Source organism: Ranitomeya variabilis, chromosome 5 (genome assembly GCF_051348905.1).
Source record: "Ranitomeya variabilis isolate aRanVar5 chromosome 5, aRanVar5.hap1, whole genome shotgun sequence".
Taxonomy (NCBI): Eukaryota; Metazoa; Chordata; class Amphibia; order Anura; family Dendrobatidae; genus Ranitomeya; species Ranitomeya variabilis.
The window spans coordinates 440,532,977-440,550,447 of record NC_135236.1 but is presented as its reverse complement, the minus strand read 5'-3'; the positions used below and the strand labels follow the sequence as shown (position 1 = coordinate 440,550,447).

Sequence of the window (17,471 nt, the reverse complement as noted above, 5' to 3'; positions counted from 1 at the left end):
CAGTTTACATCGGGGGCTTATCTACAGCATTACAGAATGCTGTAGATAAGCTCCTGAAGACGGTGACCGAAGCTTATACAGGAAAAAGTGACAGATTCACTTTAAGCACAGGTTGTAATGTAACAAAATAGGTAAACAGCCAAGAGGAGTATATACTTTCGCAAGCCATTGTAAGCAATGCATAGCAAAAAAAAAGCCTGGTTTTAGGCTGTTTGGCAGAAATTTAGCACTTTTTATCTGTATATGTCATGATATAAAAAAATAATCAAGTTACATTTAACAGGCATATTTAAAGGTAATGAGTAATCAGGAAATTATCTTTTGTTAGATTTTGTGTTAAATGTATTTTTTTTTATCATTTTCTGAAACATTTTTCCCCTAGATTACAATTTATATTAACAATAAAAATTGGAGATCTTGCAATTTTCACACAAGCCATTTGGGCCACTCCAGTCCCATATTTCCTTTTGTATCGATGAATCCAAGTGTAAAGAAGTGGAGCGAAGACGAGACCAGGCATCTAAATTTGCAAGCAATACCGTATTTTTTGGGCTATAAGACGCACTGGACTATAAGACACACCCAGGTTTTAGAGGTGGAAAATAGGGAAAAAATATTTGAAGCAAAAAAGGTGGTAAAATATTTAATAACATAAACATACTATTATATGTGTTGTTATTATATATAATAGTATGCTATTATGTTGGAAGCTACGGGACCAGTGTGGTGGCTGTAAAGTACTATATGAAGACTCTGGAGGGTGAGTATAAGAATGGGGGTACAGGGCTTATATTTAAAGCACCACTCCAGCACTGAAAAATAACACTTTAGTGCTGCTTTGAGATCCCACTGGGACAACTATAACTCCCAGCATGTCCTGCAGATCCTATGGCATGCTGGGAGTATAGTTCACCACAGAAGTGGCAAGTGCTTTATTGTGTGTTGTAGTGACTAACCTTTTAATCGTGGCAGCCAGCCATACTGTGGTGAGGTAAAATGCTGGAGCATCCCATGACTGCACACACAGAGCCCTCCCTCTTGTTGCCTCTCCACAGCACAGGAGGAAGCTTGCAGATTGTAGTGTGGTGTCTGCAGGACCTGTGATGACATCAGAAGAGGGAGGGCTCTGTGCTGCCATGTGATGCTCTAGCCCGCTCACTCCTGACATCATACAGGTCCTTGTGCTGGAGCAGTCAGCATCCAGCACAGCCCCGGCAGCAGGTATGCAGTGATCTTGTCCCCTCTGGCCCCTGCTCCTGCCTCCTCCTCCACCAGACACACAGATCTCCCCAGCTGCTGCAGGAATCCAGCGCTGGGGAAACCATGTGTGTCCCTGTGAAGGAGTATTCATGTGCTGCTCCAGGCTCACTGCTCAGCTGACAGGTGGGCGGGGAAGCAGCTAATGAATATTCACTGCACTTTAATGATTGGGACCATGTGGTTTCCCCAGCACTGATTCCTGAAGCCCAGCAGGGACATTTTTCTGCCTCCTGCCTCCCAGTGCAATCCCACTTGCTGCTGCCCCTCCCCACGTTACATCCCTACCATAAGACGCACCCACACTTTCCTCCCAAATTTGGAGGAAAAAAGTGCGTCTTATGGTCAGAAAAATACGGTAGTTTCCAACTTTTGTATTTTTATTGTAATGTACTACTAACTTGAAGGTAAATTGAGCAATATTTTAATGGTAAGGCTCACATATTGCTTTGTTATGGCTTGTGAGACTCCTTTTAGAAAAATATGAGAAGCCTTTTTTTAGAGTTGTGATCAAAGTAATAAGGAATAGCGCAAACATCTAGAAAATTTTATTTAGCCCACCTTTAAATATTTATTAGTTGGGGCTCTAGAATTACAGCTACAAACATTATTGTTTGAAAAAAAGAAATTAGCTTACCATGCCTGGTCAAAAATAAATTGGCAAAAGGTAAAAAATGAAAAATTCAAGTGGAGAATTTATGAAAGATCTGGTAAAAAGAATTATCAGAAGCGAGGACACAATCACAAAGGGGTTACTGAGTATTATAAGCCTAATATGTGTCGTATAGTAAATAATTGGTAATGTCCAAATTATTCATTATATACTAAATCACTATTTACACCAGTTTTATACCTGTTTAAACCTTTGTGTTAGAATTGATAAACCTTAAGCTAGATATTAAATCTCATGTCAAGCCATTCTGAATGTGAAAAGTAAGGTCATTTTTTCCCATTTCTTCTCTGTAAACTATTATACTTTTTATGAATATGTTAAGTAAATACAGTAGTCTGCAAAATGTGAAACCTGAATCTGTAATGTTTTATGTTTTACATGAAAAGATATTTTGAATATAATCTACTTTTGCTTTGTTTCCCAGTGTAAATAGTGCTCCGGATGATGACATTTTAAATCGCCACTCCCGAAGTGACAGGGCTACTTGTAGTCGCTTCAACAAGGATGCAACCTCTAGCCAGGGAAGTTCATTAGAAAAAAAGATTGAGGAGCTTGAAAAGGTAAAATATTGCTTTATCTCCGCTCAATAAATTAAACTCACTTAAAATGCAATTAATATATAAACCATGTATGATTGACAGGAGCTAGCAAAGGAGGCGCAAGAAAATCTAAGACTAGTGAAGTTGATGCAAGACAAAGAAGAGTTAATTTTAAAAATGAAGGAAGAAATTGATTTACTAAATAGGGTAAGTTTGTTCACTACTAATAAACACTATATTGTACTTACTCTGAGTGCACAATTATTAGGCAGCACAGTATTTTGACCAAATCATAATTTTTATGCAAATTTTCTAACTCCAAGCTGTATAAACTTAACTGCTTATTGGATGAAGCAGATCAGGTGATGTGTATTTGTGTGCAGGATTGTTAGACAGATTATTGTCCTCAAGCAAAATGGGCCAAAAAAGAGATTTAACTGACTCTGAAAAGTCAAACAGATGGATGCAGCACTCTAGAAATTGCTAACATACTGGGTCATAATCATAGAGCCATCAAAAGTTTTGTTGCAAATTGTCATCAGGGTAGCAAAAAACATCTTGAGAAAAAAAATGCACATGAACTGCCAAAGGTTTAAGAAGAATCAATCTTGAAGCCACCAGAAAACTATTATCCTCCATATGTAAGATGTTCAGTGCTCATAGATATGGCCAAGGCAAGGAAGGCTGTAACCTGACCACCATTACACAAGACTGGTGATGATCAAGTGTACTCATTGCTCGAGTGACCTCCGAGAATTTATGACTGCTCAGAGATTTAGTTTTCATCGTGGCAGCTGAGTGGTTTATAGCTACTAGCCACGCTGAGTACATGTGGGGGTTGCCTGGTTGCTAGGGAATCCCTACATATAATCAAGCAGGCTAGTAGCTGTAAATCATTCAGCTGCCATGATGAAAACTAAATCTCTGAGCAGTCATAAATACTCGGAGGTCACCCGAGCAATGAGTACAGTTGCTCATCATTACACAAGACTCATAAGTTGAAGCGTCAAGACTGTGTCAAGAAATATCTGAAGACAAATTTTTCAAAGGTTTTATGGATGGATGACATGAGATTGATTCTTGACTGACCAGATGGATAGACCCACGGATGGATCAGTACTGGGCACATATGTTCACTTTGATGTAGGTAACAGAAAGCTGGAAGTTTTGAATTTTTGAGTTGAAGATGGACTCAAAATCAACTTCCAAACCTACTGCCAGTTTTCAGAAGACACCAGCTTCAAGCACTGGTGCAGGAAAAATTCTGCATCTATCAAGAAAACCCAATGTTTTTATGCAGTAAAAAACTCCATTGCATGCATTGAAGTACTCCACTTGTTGGCTAGCCAGTAAACAACATAAAAATAAAAGAATAATGACATGTTCCCCTTCCTCACCTAACATAAACCCTATTGAGAACTTGTTGTCCCTACTTAAAGAGCAGATTTAAGGTGAAGGAAAACAGTGCACATCTCTGAACAGTGTTTGGGAGGCTGTGGTTGGTGCTGCCCAAAATGTTTATCATCAACAGATTTATAAACTGATAGACTCCATGGATAGAAGGCTTATGACTAGTGTTGAGCATTCCGATACCGCAAGTATCGGGTATCAGCCGATACTTGCGGGTATCGGAATTCCGATACCGAGATCCGATACTTTTGTGGTATCGGGTATCGGTATCGAAACAACATTAATGTGTAAAATACAACATTAATGTGTAAAATAAAGAATTAAAATAAAAAATATTGCTATACTCACCTCTCCGACGCAGCCTGGACCTCACCGAGGGAACCGGCAGCGTTGTTTGCTTAAAAGGGGCGCGTTTCCTGCCTCCCGCGACGTCACGGCTTCTGATTGGTCGCGTGCCGCCCATGTGGCCGCGACGCGACCAATCACAGCAAGCCGTGATGTAATTTTGAGGTCCTGGAAGCTTAATTCTAGGCATTCAGGATTTTAAAATTACGTTCCGGCTTGTGATTGGTTGCCCATGTGACCGCGACGCGACCAATCACAAGCCGTGACGTCACGGGAGGCAGGACACGCGCGCATTTTAAAATTACGTCACGGCTTGTGATTGGTTGCGTGCCGCCCATGTGGCCGCGACGCGACCAATCACAGCAAGCCGTGACGTAATTTCAGGTCCTGAATGCCTATTTCTGCATTCAGGACCTGAAATTACGTCACGGCTTGCTGTGATTGGTCGCGTCGCGGCCACATGGGCGGCACGCAACCAATCACAAGCCGTGACGTAATTTTAAAATGCGCGCGTGTCCTGCCTCCCGTGACGTCACGGCTTGTGATTGGTCGCGTCGCCCATGTGACCGCGACGCGACCAATCACAAGCCGGAACGTGATTTTAAAATCCTGAATGCCTAGAATTAAGCTTCCAGGACCTCAAAATTACGTCACGGCTTGCTGTGATTGGTCGCGTCGCGGCCACATGGGCGGCACGCGACCAATCAGAAGCCGTGACGTCGCGGGAGGCAGGAAACGCGCGCATTTTAAGCAAACAACGCTGCCGGTTCCCTCGGTGAGGTCCAGGCTGCGTCGGAGAGTTGAGTATAGCAATATTTTTTATTTTAATTCTTTATTTTACACATTAATATGGATCCCAGGGCCTGAAGGAGAGTTTCCTCTCCTTCAGACCCTGGGAACCATCAGGGATACCGTCCGATACTTGAGTCCCATTGACTTGTATTGGTATCGGGTATCGGTATCGGATTAGATCCGATACTTTGCCGGTATCGGCCGATACTTTCCGATACCGATACTTTCAAGTATCGGACGGTATCGCTCAACACTACTTATGACTGTTATGGAAAAGAAGAGTGGCTGTATTGGTCACTGATATTTTTTTTAGAAATGTATTTTGTACATTGAGCAGTTTGGTTATTATTCTCACTTTTCCATATAGCTGCATAATAATTCTGCCCACTAATAGTTGGCCAACAATTCTGCACACATAGATATTCCCCTAAGAAAGATAAAATCTCACTTTTTGTTCTTAAATATTCAGGTTTATTAACCTTTCGGCTTCAGCAACAGCACTGTAATTGTTCAAAAATAAAATGAATCATCAAGGATATAAATTTTCCAAACAATTGTGCACCCAGTGTATTATGAAATTATTAATTTACTTTTTTAAAATTTCTCCAAGTAGTTGTAACATCAAAATCCTTACAACCTCAGGCTGCTTTTTTAAAAATGTATATCATTTTTGTAATACATATACAGCATAGAGAGAGATGGATATCCTAGCCCCCATATTCATAATATCACATGTGTATACACTGTATGGAGGGGGCTTCTTTAGCCCCTTAACAACGTCTGATACACCTTTTAACAGCGGCAGTTAAGGGTACTTAAACCACAGCACCGCTTTTTAATGGCGCTGAGGTTTAAGTGTATAGGGCCCCAAGCTTTGGAATTTCCCCAGAGAACACGATGTTCTGATCGCCTTTATTAACGATATAACGGCGACCTAAAAAAAATGATTTTCCATTTTTCCTATTGAGAGAAATATGGTCCCCCGGTTCCCCCAATCACCTCCCAGTAACTCTGATGTCCCTGCTTGGCCCCGTGAAGTCCCCCGGGCTGCCGGTGTCTTCTTCCAGGAGAAAATGGCGGGTGCATGCGTAGTGTGCCCGCCAAGATCTGCTGGCCCGCACCCAGCAACAATAGGAAATTTTTCCTATTGGTTCATTTTAATCACTGTGATAGACCCTATCATAGTGATCAAAATATAAAAAATAGTAAATACCCCCCCCCCCCCTTATCACCCCCTTAGTTAGGGGAAAATAACAAAATAAAAAATATATATATTTATTTCAATTTTTACATGACGTTACAGCTGGGCTAAAGTTAGGGTCAGGGTTAGGGCTAGGGTTAGGGGTGTGTTGGGGTTAGGTTTGTGGTTAGGATTATGGTTAGGGTTGGGATTAGGGTTAGGGATGTGTTGGGGTTAGGTTTTTGGTTAGGGCTGTGGTTAGGATTAGGGTTAGGGGTGTGTTGGGATTAGGGTGGTGGTTAGGGTTGGGATTAGGGTTAGGGGTGTGTTGGGGTTAGGTTTGGAGTTGGAATTGGGGGGTTTGCACTGTTTAAGTACATTAGGGGGTCACCAAACACGAAATGTGCCACCATTGATTCCAAGCAATTTTGCATTCAAAAAGTCAAACGGTGCTCCCTCCTTTCTGAGCCCTGCCATGCACCCATGCAGTGGCTCTTCTCCACATATGGGGTATTGGCATACACAGAAGAAATTGCAAAACAAATTGTGTGGTCCATTTTCTCCTGATACCCTTGTGAAAATAAAAAAATTGGTTCCAAAGTAAAAAAAATTGTGAAAAAGTAAAATGTTCATATTTTCCTTCCACATTGCTTTAGGTCTCGTGAAGCACCTGAATGGTTAATAAACTTCTTGAATATGGTTTTGCGCACCTTGAGGGGTGCAGTTTTTAGAATAGTGTCACTTTTGGGTATTTTCTGTTATATTGAGCCCCCAAAGTCACTTCAAATGCGAGGTGGTCCCTAAAAAAATAGTTTGTAAACTTTGTTGGAAAAATTAGAAATCGTTGGTCAACTTTTAACCCTTATAACTTCCTAACAAAAAAAATATTTGTTTCCAAAATAGTGCTGATGCAAAGTAGACATGTGGGAAATGTTATTTATTAAGTATTTTGTGTGACACCATCCTCTAATTTAAGGGCATAAAAATTAAAAGTTTGAAAATTGCAAAATGTTCTAAATTTTCGCCATATTTCCATTTTTTTTAAATAAATAAATGCATGTCATATCGAAGAAATTTTACCACTAACATAAAGTGATAGTGATCAGAATTGTAAAACTTGGCTTGGTCATTAAGCACAAATTGGCTCTGTCACTAAGGGGTTAAAGATCTAAACATTCCTTTTATAAAATGTGTAATTGTCAAGTATAAGTATTTCGAACCAGAGAAAATCCTTCTCAAAGTGGAAGACCATGTAAAATTGCAAAACAGGGTTGTCGAGTGCTGAGGTGCACCAAGTCGCTGCTGACTAAATCAAACCACCTTTAACCCCTTCACCCCCAAGGGTGGTTTGCACGTTAATGACCTGGACAATTTTTACAATTCTGACCACTGTCCCTTTATGAGGTTATAACTCTGGAACGCTTCAACGGATCCTGGTGATTCTGACACTGTTTTCTCGAGACATATCGTACTTCATGATAGTGGTGAAATTTCTTTGATATTACCTGCGTTTATTTGTGAAAAAAATGGAAATTTGGTGAAAATTTTGAAAATTTCGCAATTTTCCAACTTTGAATTTTTATGCAATTAAATCACAGAGATGTCACACAAAATACTTAATAAGTAACATTTCCTACATTGTCTACTTTACATCAGCACAATTTTGGAACCACATTTTTTTTTTTGTTAGGGAGTTATAATGGTTAAAAGTTGACCAGCAATTTCTCATTTTTACAACACCGTTTTTTTTTAGGGACCACATCTCATTTGAAGTCATTTTGAGGGATCTATATGATAGAAAATACCCAAGTGTGACACCATTCTAAAAACTGCACCCCTCAAGGTGCTCAAAACCACATTCAAGAAGTTTATTAACCCTTCAGGTGTTTCACAGGAATTTTTGGAATGTTTAAATAAAAATGAACATTTAACTTTTTTTCACACAAAATTTACTTCAGCTCCAATTTGTTTTATTTTACCAAGGGTAACAGGAGAAAATGGACCCCAAAAGATGTTGTACAATTTGTCCTGAGTACGCTGATACCCCATATGTGGGGGTAAACCACTGTTTGGGCACATGGGAGAGCTCGGAAGGGAAGGAGCGCCGTTTGACTTTTCACTGCAAAATTGACAGGAATTGAGATGGGACGCCATGCTGCGTTTGGAGAGCCACTGATGTGCTTAAACATTAAAACCCCACAAAAGTGACACCATTTTGGAAAGTAGACCCCCTAAGGAACTTATCTAGAGGTGTGGTGAGCACTTGGACCCACCAAGTGCTTCACAGAAGTTTATAATGCAGAGCCGAAAAAATAAAACTAAAATTTTTTCCCACAAAAATTAATTTTTTAGCCCCCAGTTTTGTATTTTCCCGAGGGTAACAGGAGAAATTGGACCCCAAAAGTTGTTGTCCAATTTGTCCTGAGTACGCTGATACCCCATATGTGGGGGGGGAACCACTGTTTGGGCGCATGGGAGGGCTCGGAAGGGATGGAGCGCCATTTGGACTGCAGACTTAGATGGAATGGTCTGCAGGTGTCACTTTGCGTTTGCAGAGCCCCTAATGTACCTAAACAGTAAAAAAAAAACACAAGTGACACCATTTTGGAAAGTAGACCCCCTAAGGAACTCATTTAGATGTGTTGTGAGAGCTTTGAACCCCCAAGTGTTTCACTACAGTTTATAACGCAGAGCCATGAAAATAAAAGATATTTTTTTTTCCACAAAAATTATTTTTTAGCCCCTAGTTTTGTATTTATGTTGGGGTAAACCCCTGTTTGGGCGCACGGGAGAGCTCGGAATGGAAGGAGCACTGTTTTACTTTTTCAACGCAGAATTGGCTGGAATTGAGATCGGAAGCCATATCGCGTTTGGAGAGTCCCTGATGTGCCTTTACAGTGGAAACCCCCCAATTATAACTGAAACCCTAATCCAAACACACCCCTAACCCTAATCCCAACGGTAACCCTAACCACACCTCTAACCCAGACACACCCCTAACCCTAATCCCAACCCTATTCCCAACCGTAAATGTAATCCAAACCCTAACCCTAACTTTAGCCCCAACCCTAACTGTAGCCTTAACCCTAGCCCCAACCCTAGCCCCAACCCTAGCCCCAACCCTAACCCTAGCCCTAACCCTAATGGGAAAATGGAAATAAATACATTTTTTAATTTTTTTAATATTTCCCTAAGCGGGTGATGAAGGGGGGGTTTGATTTACTTTTATAGCGGGTTTTTTTAGCGGATTTTTATAATTGGCAGCCGTCACACACTGGAAGACGCTTTTTATTGCAAAAAAATTTTTTTGCGTTACCACATTTTGAGAGCTATAATTTTTCCATATTTGAGTCCACAGAGTCATGTGAGGTCTTGTTTTTTGCGGGACGAGTTGACATTTTTATTGGTAACCTGTTCGGGCACAGGAAATTTTTTGATCGCTTTTTATTCCGATTTTTGTGAGGCATAATGACCAAAAACCATCTATTCATGAATTTCTTTTGGGGGAGGCGTTTATACCGTTCCGCGTTTGGTAAAATTGATAAAGCAGTTTTATTCTTCGGGTCAGTACGATTACAGCGATATCTCATTTATATCATTTTTTTTATGTTTTGGCGCTTTTATACGATAAAAACTATTTTATAGAAAAAATAATTATTTTGGCATCGCTTTATTCTGAGGACTATAAAACTTTTATTTTTTTGCTGATGATGCTGTATTGTGACTCGTTTTTTGCGGGACAAGATGACGTTTTCAGCGGTACCATGGTTATTTATATCCGTCTTTTTGATCGCGTGCTATTCCACTTTTTGTTTGGCGGTATGAGAATAAAGCGTTGTTTTTTGCCTCGTTTTTTTTTTTTTTTTTTTTTTTTTTTACGGTGTTCACTGAAGGGGTTAAATAGTGATATAGTTTTATAGGTGGGGTCGTTACGGACGCAGCGATACTAAATATGTGTACTTTCATTGTTTGATTTTTTTTATTTAGATAAAGAAATGTATTTATTTGAATAATATATTTTTTTTTCTTTATTTAGGATTTTTTTTTTTCTTTTTTTTTTACACATGTGGAAATTTTTTTTTTACTTTGTCCCAGGGGGGGACATCACAGATCGCTGATCAGACAGTTTGCACAGCACTCTGTCAGATCACTGATCTGAGTTCCAGTGCTGCAGGCTTACCAGAGCCTGGTCTGCACCCGGAAGTAATCCCTGCAGGACCCGGATGCAGCCCCGCGTCCATTTTGGATCCGGGGCCTGCAGGGATAGGAGGTAAGAGACCCTCGCAGCAACGCGATCACATCGCGTTGCTCCGGGGGTCTCAGGGAAGCCCGCAGGGAGCCCCTTCCCTGCGCGATGCTTCCCTGTACTGCCGGCACACTGCGATCATGTTTGACCGCTCCTGGCACATAGTGCCGGATGTCAGCTGCGATAGGCAGCTGACACCCGGCCTCGATTGGCCGCGCTCCCGGAGGGAGCGCGGCCGATCGCGCTGGACGTACTATTCCGTCCTTGGGAGTTAGGGCCCACCCCACATGGACGGAATAGTACGTCCAATGGCAGAAAGGGGTTAACTTACAGTGAGTACGGAAAGTATTAAGACCCCTTTAAATTTTTCACTCTTTCATTGCAGCCATTTGGTAAATTCAAAACAGTTCTTTTTTATCATTAATGTACACTCTGCACCCCAAAAAAATCAGAAATGTAGAAATTTTTGCAAATATTTTAAAAAAGAAAAACTGAAATATCACATGGTCAATAAGTATTCAGACCCTTTGCTCAGACGCTCATATTTAAGTCACATGCTGTCCATTTCCTTGTGATCCTCCAGCTCCCAGTGCATGTCAGACCAAATGAGAATCGTGAGGTCAAAGGAACTGGCCAAGGTGCTCAGAGACAGAATTGTGGCACGGCACAGATCTGGCCAAGGTTACAACAGAATTGCTGCAGTACTCAAGGTTCCTAAGAGAACAGTGGCCTCCATAATCCTTAAATGGAAGAAGTTTGGGACCACCAGAAGTCTTCCTAGACCTGGCGTCCAGCTAAACTGAGCAATCATGGGAGAAGAGCCTTGGTAAGAGAGGTAAAGAAGAACCCCAATATCACTGTGGCTGAGCTGCATAGATGCAGTAGGGAGATGGGAGAAAGTTCCACAAAGTCCACTATCACTGCAGCCCTCCACCAGTCATGCCTTTATGGCATAGTGGCCCGATGGAAGCCTCTCCTCAGTGCAAGACATTTGAAAGGCTGCTAAAGTTTGCTAAAATACACATGAAGGACTCCCAGACTATGAGAAATAAGATTCTCTGGTCTGATGAGACGAAGATAGAACTTTTTGGTGATAATTCTAAGTGGTATGTGTGGAGAAAACCAGGCACTGCTCATCACCTGCCCAATACAATCCCAACAGTGAAACATGGTGGTGGCAGCATCATGCTATGGGGGTGTTTTTTAACTACAGGGACAGGAAAACTGGTTGCAATTGAAGGAAACATGAATGCGGCCAAGTACAGAGATATCCTGGTTGAATACCTCTTACAGAGTGCCCTGGACCTCAGACTTGGCTGAAGGTTCACCTTCCAACAAGACAATGACCCTAAGCACACAGCTAAAATAACAAAAGAATGGCCTCAGAATAACTCTGTGACCATTCTTGACTGACCCAGCCAGAGCCCTGACCTAAACCCAAATGAGCATCTCTGGAGAGACCTGAAAATGGCTGTCCACCAACGTTCCTCATCCAACCTGATGGAACTGGAGAGGATCTGCAAGGAAGAATGCCAGAGGATCCCCAAATCCAGGAGTGACAACCTTGTTGCATCATTCCTAAGAAGACTCATGGCTGTACTAGCTCAAAAAGATGCTTCTACTCAATACTGAGCAAAGGGTCTGAATACTTATGACCATGTGATATTTCAGTTCTTTTTTTTTTAAATTTGCAAAAATTTCTACATTTCTGTTTCTTCAGTCAAGATAGGGTGCAGAGTGTACATTAATGTGGGAAAAATGAACTTTTTTGAATTTTTCAAATGGCAGCAATGAAACAAAGAGTGAAAAATGTAAAGGGTCTGATTACTTTCCGTACCCACTTTATGTCTTTAAGTCAACGTAACCATAATTGTCTGATAAAGCCATAAATATTTCCATAATTCATGAGTGCTTTATTTTTTTAAAGTATTTGTTAAACATATTTAATGATCTAAACAGGGTTGCTAGCTTGACTTTTTATCTTTTCTGGACAGCTTATCAAGAAATCACAAATAGACAATATTTTTTATGGACACGTTGGAAAACCACAATAAATTATTATGATTATAAGTGATACATGTCTACAGAATTCTGATAAGACATCAGCTGCATTCACTGTAAAGTGTAAAATGATGATTATTACACCCAAAATAATTTGTATAAGTTTCTTCAGCTTCAAAAAAATTATACCCTATACCCTAGATAGAATAGGAGCAATATATGATTCAACTAAGAACACTAAACTGGCCAGGGAATGTAAATCCTACACCATCCTATATATGGCAATGGGCATATGACTTCCCCTGACGAAGCCCTACTTGAGAGGGCGATACGCGTGGGGCTGTATTGGCCCTAGTCCTTCTTACTTGCCGGTTCACCCTGTTTTTAATTATGTTTAATGTAGTGTTTCAATAAAATCTTGTGCTTTTCCAGTATCATGTCTCTTATTCTTATACGTGGTGTGCATCTCTGGGAGTGATACTTTTTTCTTCGTGTGTACTACATAGGTTTTGTATGGACATGTGTATGCCAATATCAGGACTGACTCCCAGTAGTGGTCTGTGGAATCTCTTCTTGAGACCCACTGGAAAAATATAAAGCCTAGAGTTAGGTTGTGAAATATAAAATATTAGAGATGGGCTTTTAGGTACATTTCTCAATGCATGTATATTATTTTTGCTTGTAATCTCCTGTGTATATCTGTTATACAATGTATTAATTTAACATTATCATTTTAACCATTTATCCCTCTCTCTTTATTATTTTTGATTTTTAGATTGTTTGCAGTAGGTATTTATCAGGCTGGCCTGTCTAATGCAGTTTTTCCAAAATGACATAAATTTACTGACTATAATTTTTCACTTTTTTCCTAAGGATTTGGATGATATAGAAGATGAAAATAAACAGCTAAAGCAGGAAAATAAGACCCTTCTGAAAGTGGTTGGCCAGCTGACAAGATAGAAGACAGATTGACAATTTTCTGTAGAAACACACTACTGATTTTTCTTGAGATGTGAGGGGGTAGTAGCGTAGTGGAAATTGGTTTAGGGGACCTTAATGCAACCTCTTCGATGAAGGGATGTGCCCAAAATTATTTTCAAAATTTGTTAAAATAGTAGAATTGTATATTTATTATTAATACCGACTGTGTTCTTGAAGGTAACAAATTGCACCAGCTTTTTAAGGTTTATATTTCTTGTAGACAGCTATAATTTTGCTCTGTTATGGAAATGATCAGTTGGTAGATCAAGTTTATTTTTTTTTTTGTGCCTGGGCAGATAAACTTTTACAATTTTTTCACCCAATGATAGGATAGGCTGCTCTTGAAATATGTATGTCTTGTTAAATGCACCTAAGTTAATTGTGCCCAAAGAAAGTACAATGGCCAGACTGAATTGCCCCACCCACAATGTCTAGAGAAATTCCCCGAGGACAAAGGGTGAAGGAAGAGGAATGCAAACCTAGTCACTGGAAAGGAATGTCTCATGTCTGAAGAGTCCTAATCTTTACATGTACAATCTCTAGGTTTTTTTTTCTCCTATTTCACCAACTCCATCCACGTTCTGATAATCCAGTACTGCGAGGGGCTGCGATTGGCGCTTAGATACTTGGTCCTCACTGTATGGTATAGAGTACTAGTCTTATCTCTACATCATCACTACTGGACAGCAAAGCCCTGCTAGATTGTGGGAAAGTATGCATGGAAAGAATGAGTAATTACAGTTCACATTGAAGTAAGATTTGTTTACAAGAACCTGTTCTGTTCTTCGGGTATTACTTTTACATTCTAATAACACTAAACTATATGAAAACTCTTGAAGTATTCTAATATGCCTAGGAGAATAGCCCACTATTAAACATATGCCATGGATGTTTACAGGAGCTCTAAGGCTATTATTTTCTGGGCAATAACCAACCTATTATAGGTTATTGTTCTTTGTTTTTAAACACATACATTTTGAACATTTTTCACTGCTGTGCTGTCCAGGAGCCATACACTTTCTATACATCTGTGTCTGTAGCCACGCTATGCGTAATGAGGTCTGTGTATACGGCGAGCCCATAGTCGTGCTTTTTGGATATGCTTGTGTATACCACTATACTTCCTTACTATGTCATCTCTCAGACCTCGGTTTATAGCAGCAAGAAATATGTGCATCATACTTAAACATACCGTAGATGATACATTTTGATTTATTTCTGTCTACTTTATAAATTCACTCCAGATGATAACTTAAGTGTATTTGTCCCTCAGTACAAGACTTTTAGGAAATCATGAAAGAACGTTGCTGCAGTTTGTAAATGTATCTAGTAACAAATGTTTTAATTTGAAAGCATATGTATTTTTGTGTTATTGTACATGTTCATTATTTTGCTACCTGTCTTGTCCAAATTAGTAGCACTTGTAATATAGATCTGATCTAAAATATTGTTTCTGGGTGATCTTGTACAGGGTAATTTTTTCAGCAATGGCTTAGTATTTTATATGAGGTATTATAAGAACATATACAAATTTTATGGTAAACTATGTCTGTTGCAACAATTATGTAAAAAATGTAAGGAGAATATAAAACTTTAAATGCTTCATGACTTTTTTGATGTACAGTATTTTGGGTTGTCTTTGTGTAATGATAACACAATGTATAGATTTAGATAAATGTAAAGTCTGTAAATTATATTCTCCCGGATTAGTGGAATATTGAGAATGATCCTGAAAATGTATATTATCCAGATCATCAAGTCATCAGCAGGTGTACTGATACCTGAAGATTTCCAAATATTTTCCCAAGGACCTAAAGATTGGTGTAGCTACAAAGTCATGAAAAACCGGCATTCTTAAAGCCAGTTGAAAGTAGATTTAAGGGGGTAGTCTATAGAGAAATCTTACTTTAAATTGTACTTCACATATTTTACAGAGTGTTTTTGTTGTATACATTAATGAAGCATTTAATAAATTGTAAAGTCAGTGGTTTGGGCTCCATCTGACTTTCTTTGTAGAATTTGTCACTAATTGTGACTGTATCTACCTACCTTCGTAATATACATTAGTCTAAAGTTGATCAAAGTGGATAATTTCAACTATAACAATCATTGGTCAAGTAAATTTGAGCAATTTTATAGACCTTTTGAGCTGAACGATGACACAAATTTACTGTGCGGAAAGAAGTCTGCTGTGTTTAAAATTTCCATTTGATAATCGTTAGTTCCAGCACGATGGTTCGTCCTTTGCTTGGAGTCATTGAATTAATATGGGCAGTTTGTACAACTGTAATAGCCAATATAAACCTAAAATATATGGCCATGTCAGCATAACAATTGTTAGTTTAATGGATGTCCAAAAATAACCTACTTCTATCTATGGCATCCTTATCTTGCATTCTAAGGGTGCTTTCAGATTGCGTTCCGGAACTTGTTCGGTTGCCCCGTTTTGTGGGGGGTCTGGACGTATGCACCAATGGGGCCATTAACTGCAAATGTGCCAGCAGTCCACTACGTGTCCACCTCCGGTAAGAGTACACTCCTGAAAATGATGCACGTCAGAGCGCACACTTGCTCTGCCTACACCATTACAGTCTATGGCTCTGTTGGTGCTTATGGGTTCGGACGTAAACCCCGATGGGGCCATCAAATGGTTGCCAGAACGCAATGTGCAAGTACCCTAATATATGTTGTGCATATAGTGAAGGACAAGCTGATTCACTTATTTTTCACATGCTTAATGCTTTAGACAATCCAACAAAAGATTTGTCATCTGGAAACAGGTTTTTTTTTCCCACGACTGAAGACCAGATACATCTTGGTTCACGAAGAAACGATTGTGGCTGATGAGAAAAATTTTTTTTTCTTTACTTTAATGTAAAGAAAATCCATATAATCTACGTAAAGGATCACAGCCTTTATTGTCTCAGAGAGCTTTTTTTTCACAATTCTTCAGACTTCATGCCTGAAATCTCCCAGCATTCACTGCAAGTTTACATTTCTTAATGAAGCATGTCTACATGCACTCACCTATATTAAAGGAAACTCTAGAAGCTGGAGTAAAAGTCTATATATTAAGCAGATACTTGACTATGCCTAGAGACCACTACTCTGAAAGAATTCAAATAATAAATTAAATATTCACATTCGGCCCTTTCACAAATACACCTAAAAGAAATGTATCGGAATTCCATCAATATATTGGTGCATACTGAATATAGCAATGTGGAAATTGCAATATTCCTTATGTTAGTACAGAATTACTTTCATCTGTGAGTATCTATTATTTTCAGCCATGTAGGGGGTTGAATTGTTGTGTAAGTGAATCAGGATGAAAATCCCCTTTAAATTATTTTTTTATTGAAGCAATATAAGGTTTATGTGTTATAATAATAGTTTGAGAAAAAAATATTCCGATATCTGTTCAAATGGGAAAAAAATAAAGCCTGTCAATTGAATTTCTGAAGGAGACATTGTAATCAAATACTGTAATAAAGAATCTTCTTCTCTATAATGAGAAATGGAAGTGGAAAAAATTAGTCATTTCTGAGAGTAAATGCCAACATTGAGGTTTGGAAAATATGGTGACTTTCTGCTTCTAGTTGAACCACATAATCTGTTTGATTCCACATATATTGGCACATTTCATGGCCAAACATATACCAAGCGTTCATTTTTCCTTTATCTCAGCTGGAGTGTTCAGATAATTGTTCCCAAAATCACCACGTACAACTGAAAATTGCTGCTGTGTTCGCGAAAACCTTATGTTTTGTACAATGAGGAGAAGCACTTTATTTAATGGAGTCATGTGATCTTCATTTGTTCTACACCGAACACTGAATCATTGACAAATGATCACATGTACATTTATTTTATATTGTTTTCTAAACTCTTTAGTTCATAGTTTTCACTTCACATAGTAACGTTTTATTTTGGATACTTGTTTAGATCACTATTGATTACGATGTACAGTATAATTACAGAGGACCTTTCATCAAATGTTTCACGTTGATCTGGACAAACAATGTAATAGTGGCTGCAGAGAGCTCT

General features: G+C 39.2%; 1 protein-coding gene across 2 annotated transcripts in view; it reads left to right on the top strand.

Moving 5' to 3' along the window:
- The window catches only part of PAWR (pro-apoptotic WT1 regulator), a 152,558-nt gene extending 135,619 nt beyond the window's left edge, over nt 1-16,939 (top strand). For both annotated transcript variants that reach the window (XM_077265365.1, XM_077265364.1), the window contains exons 5-7: nt 2,355-2,490; nt 2,572-2,676; nt 13,317-16,939. In XM_077265365.1, the coding sequence (XP_077121480.1) occupies nt 2,355-2,490; nt 2,572-2,676; nt 13,317-13,403 (328 nt within the window). In that variant the 3' untranslated portion in view covers nt 13,404-16,939. The remainder of the gene's footprint in view (nt 1-2,354; nt 2,491-2,571; nt 2,677-13,316) is intronic.
- Nucleotides 16,940-17,471: the final 532 nt, after the last annotated feature.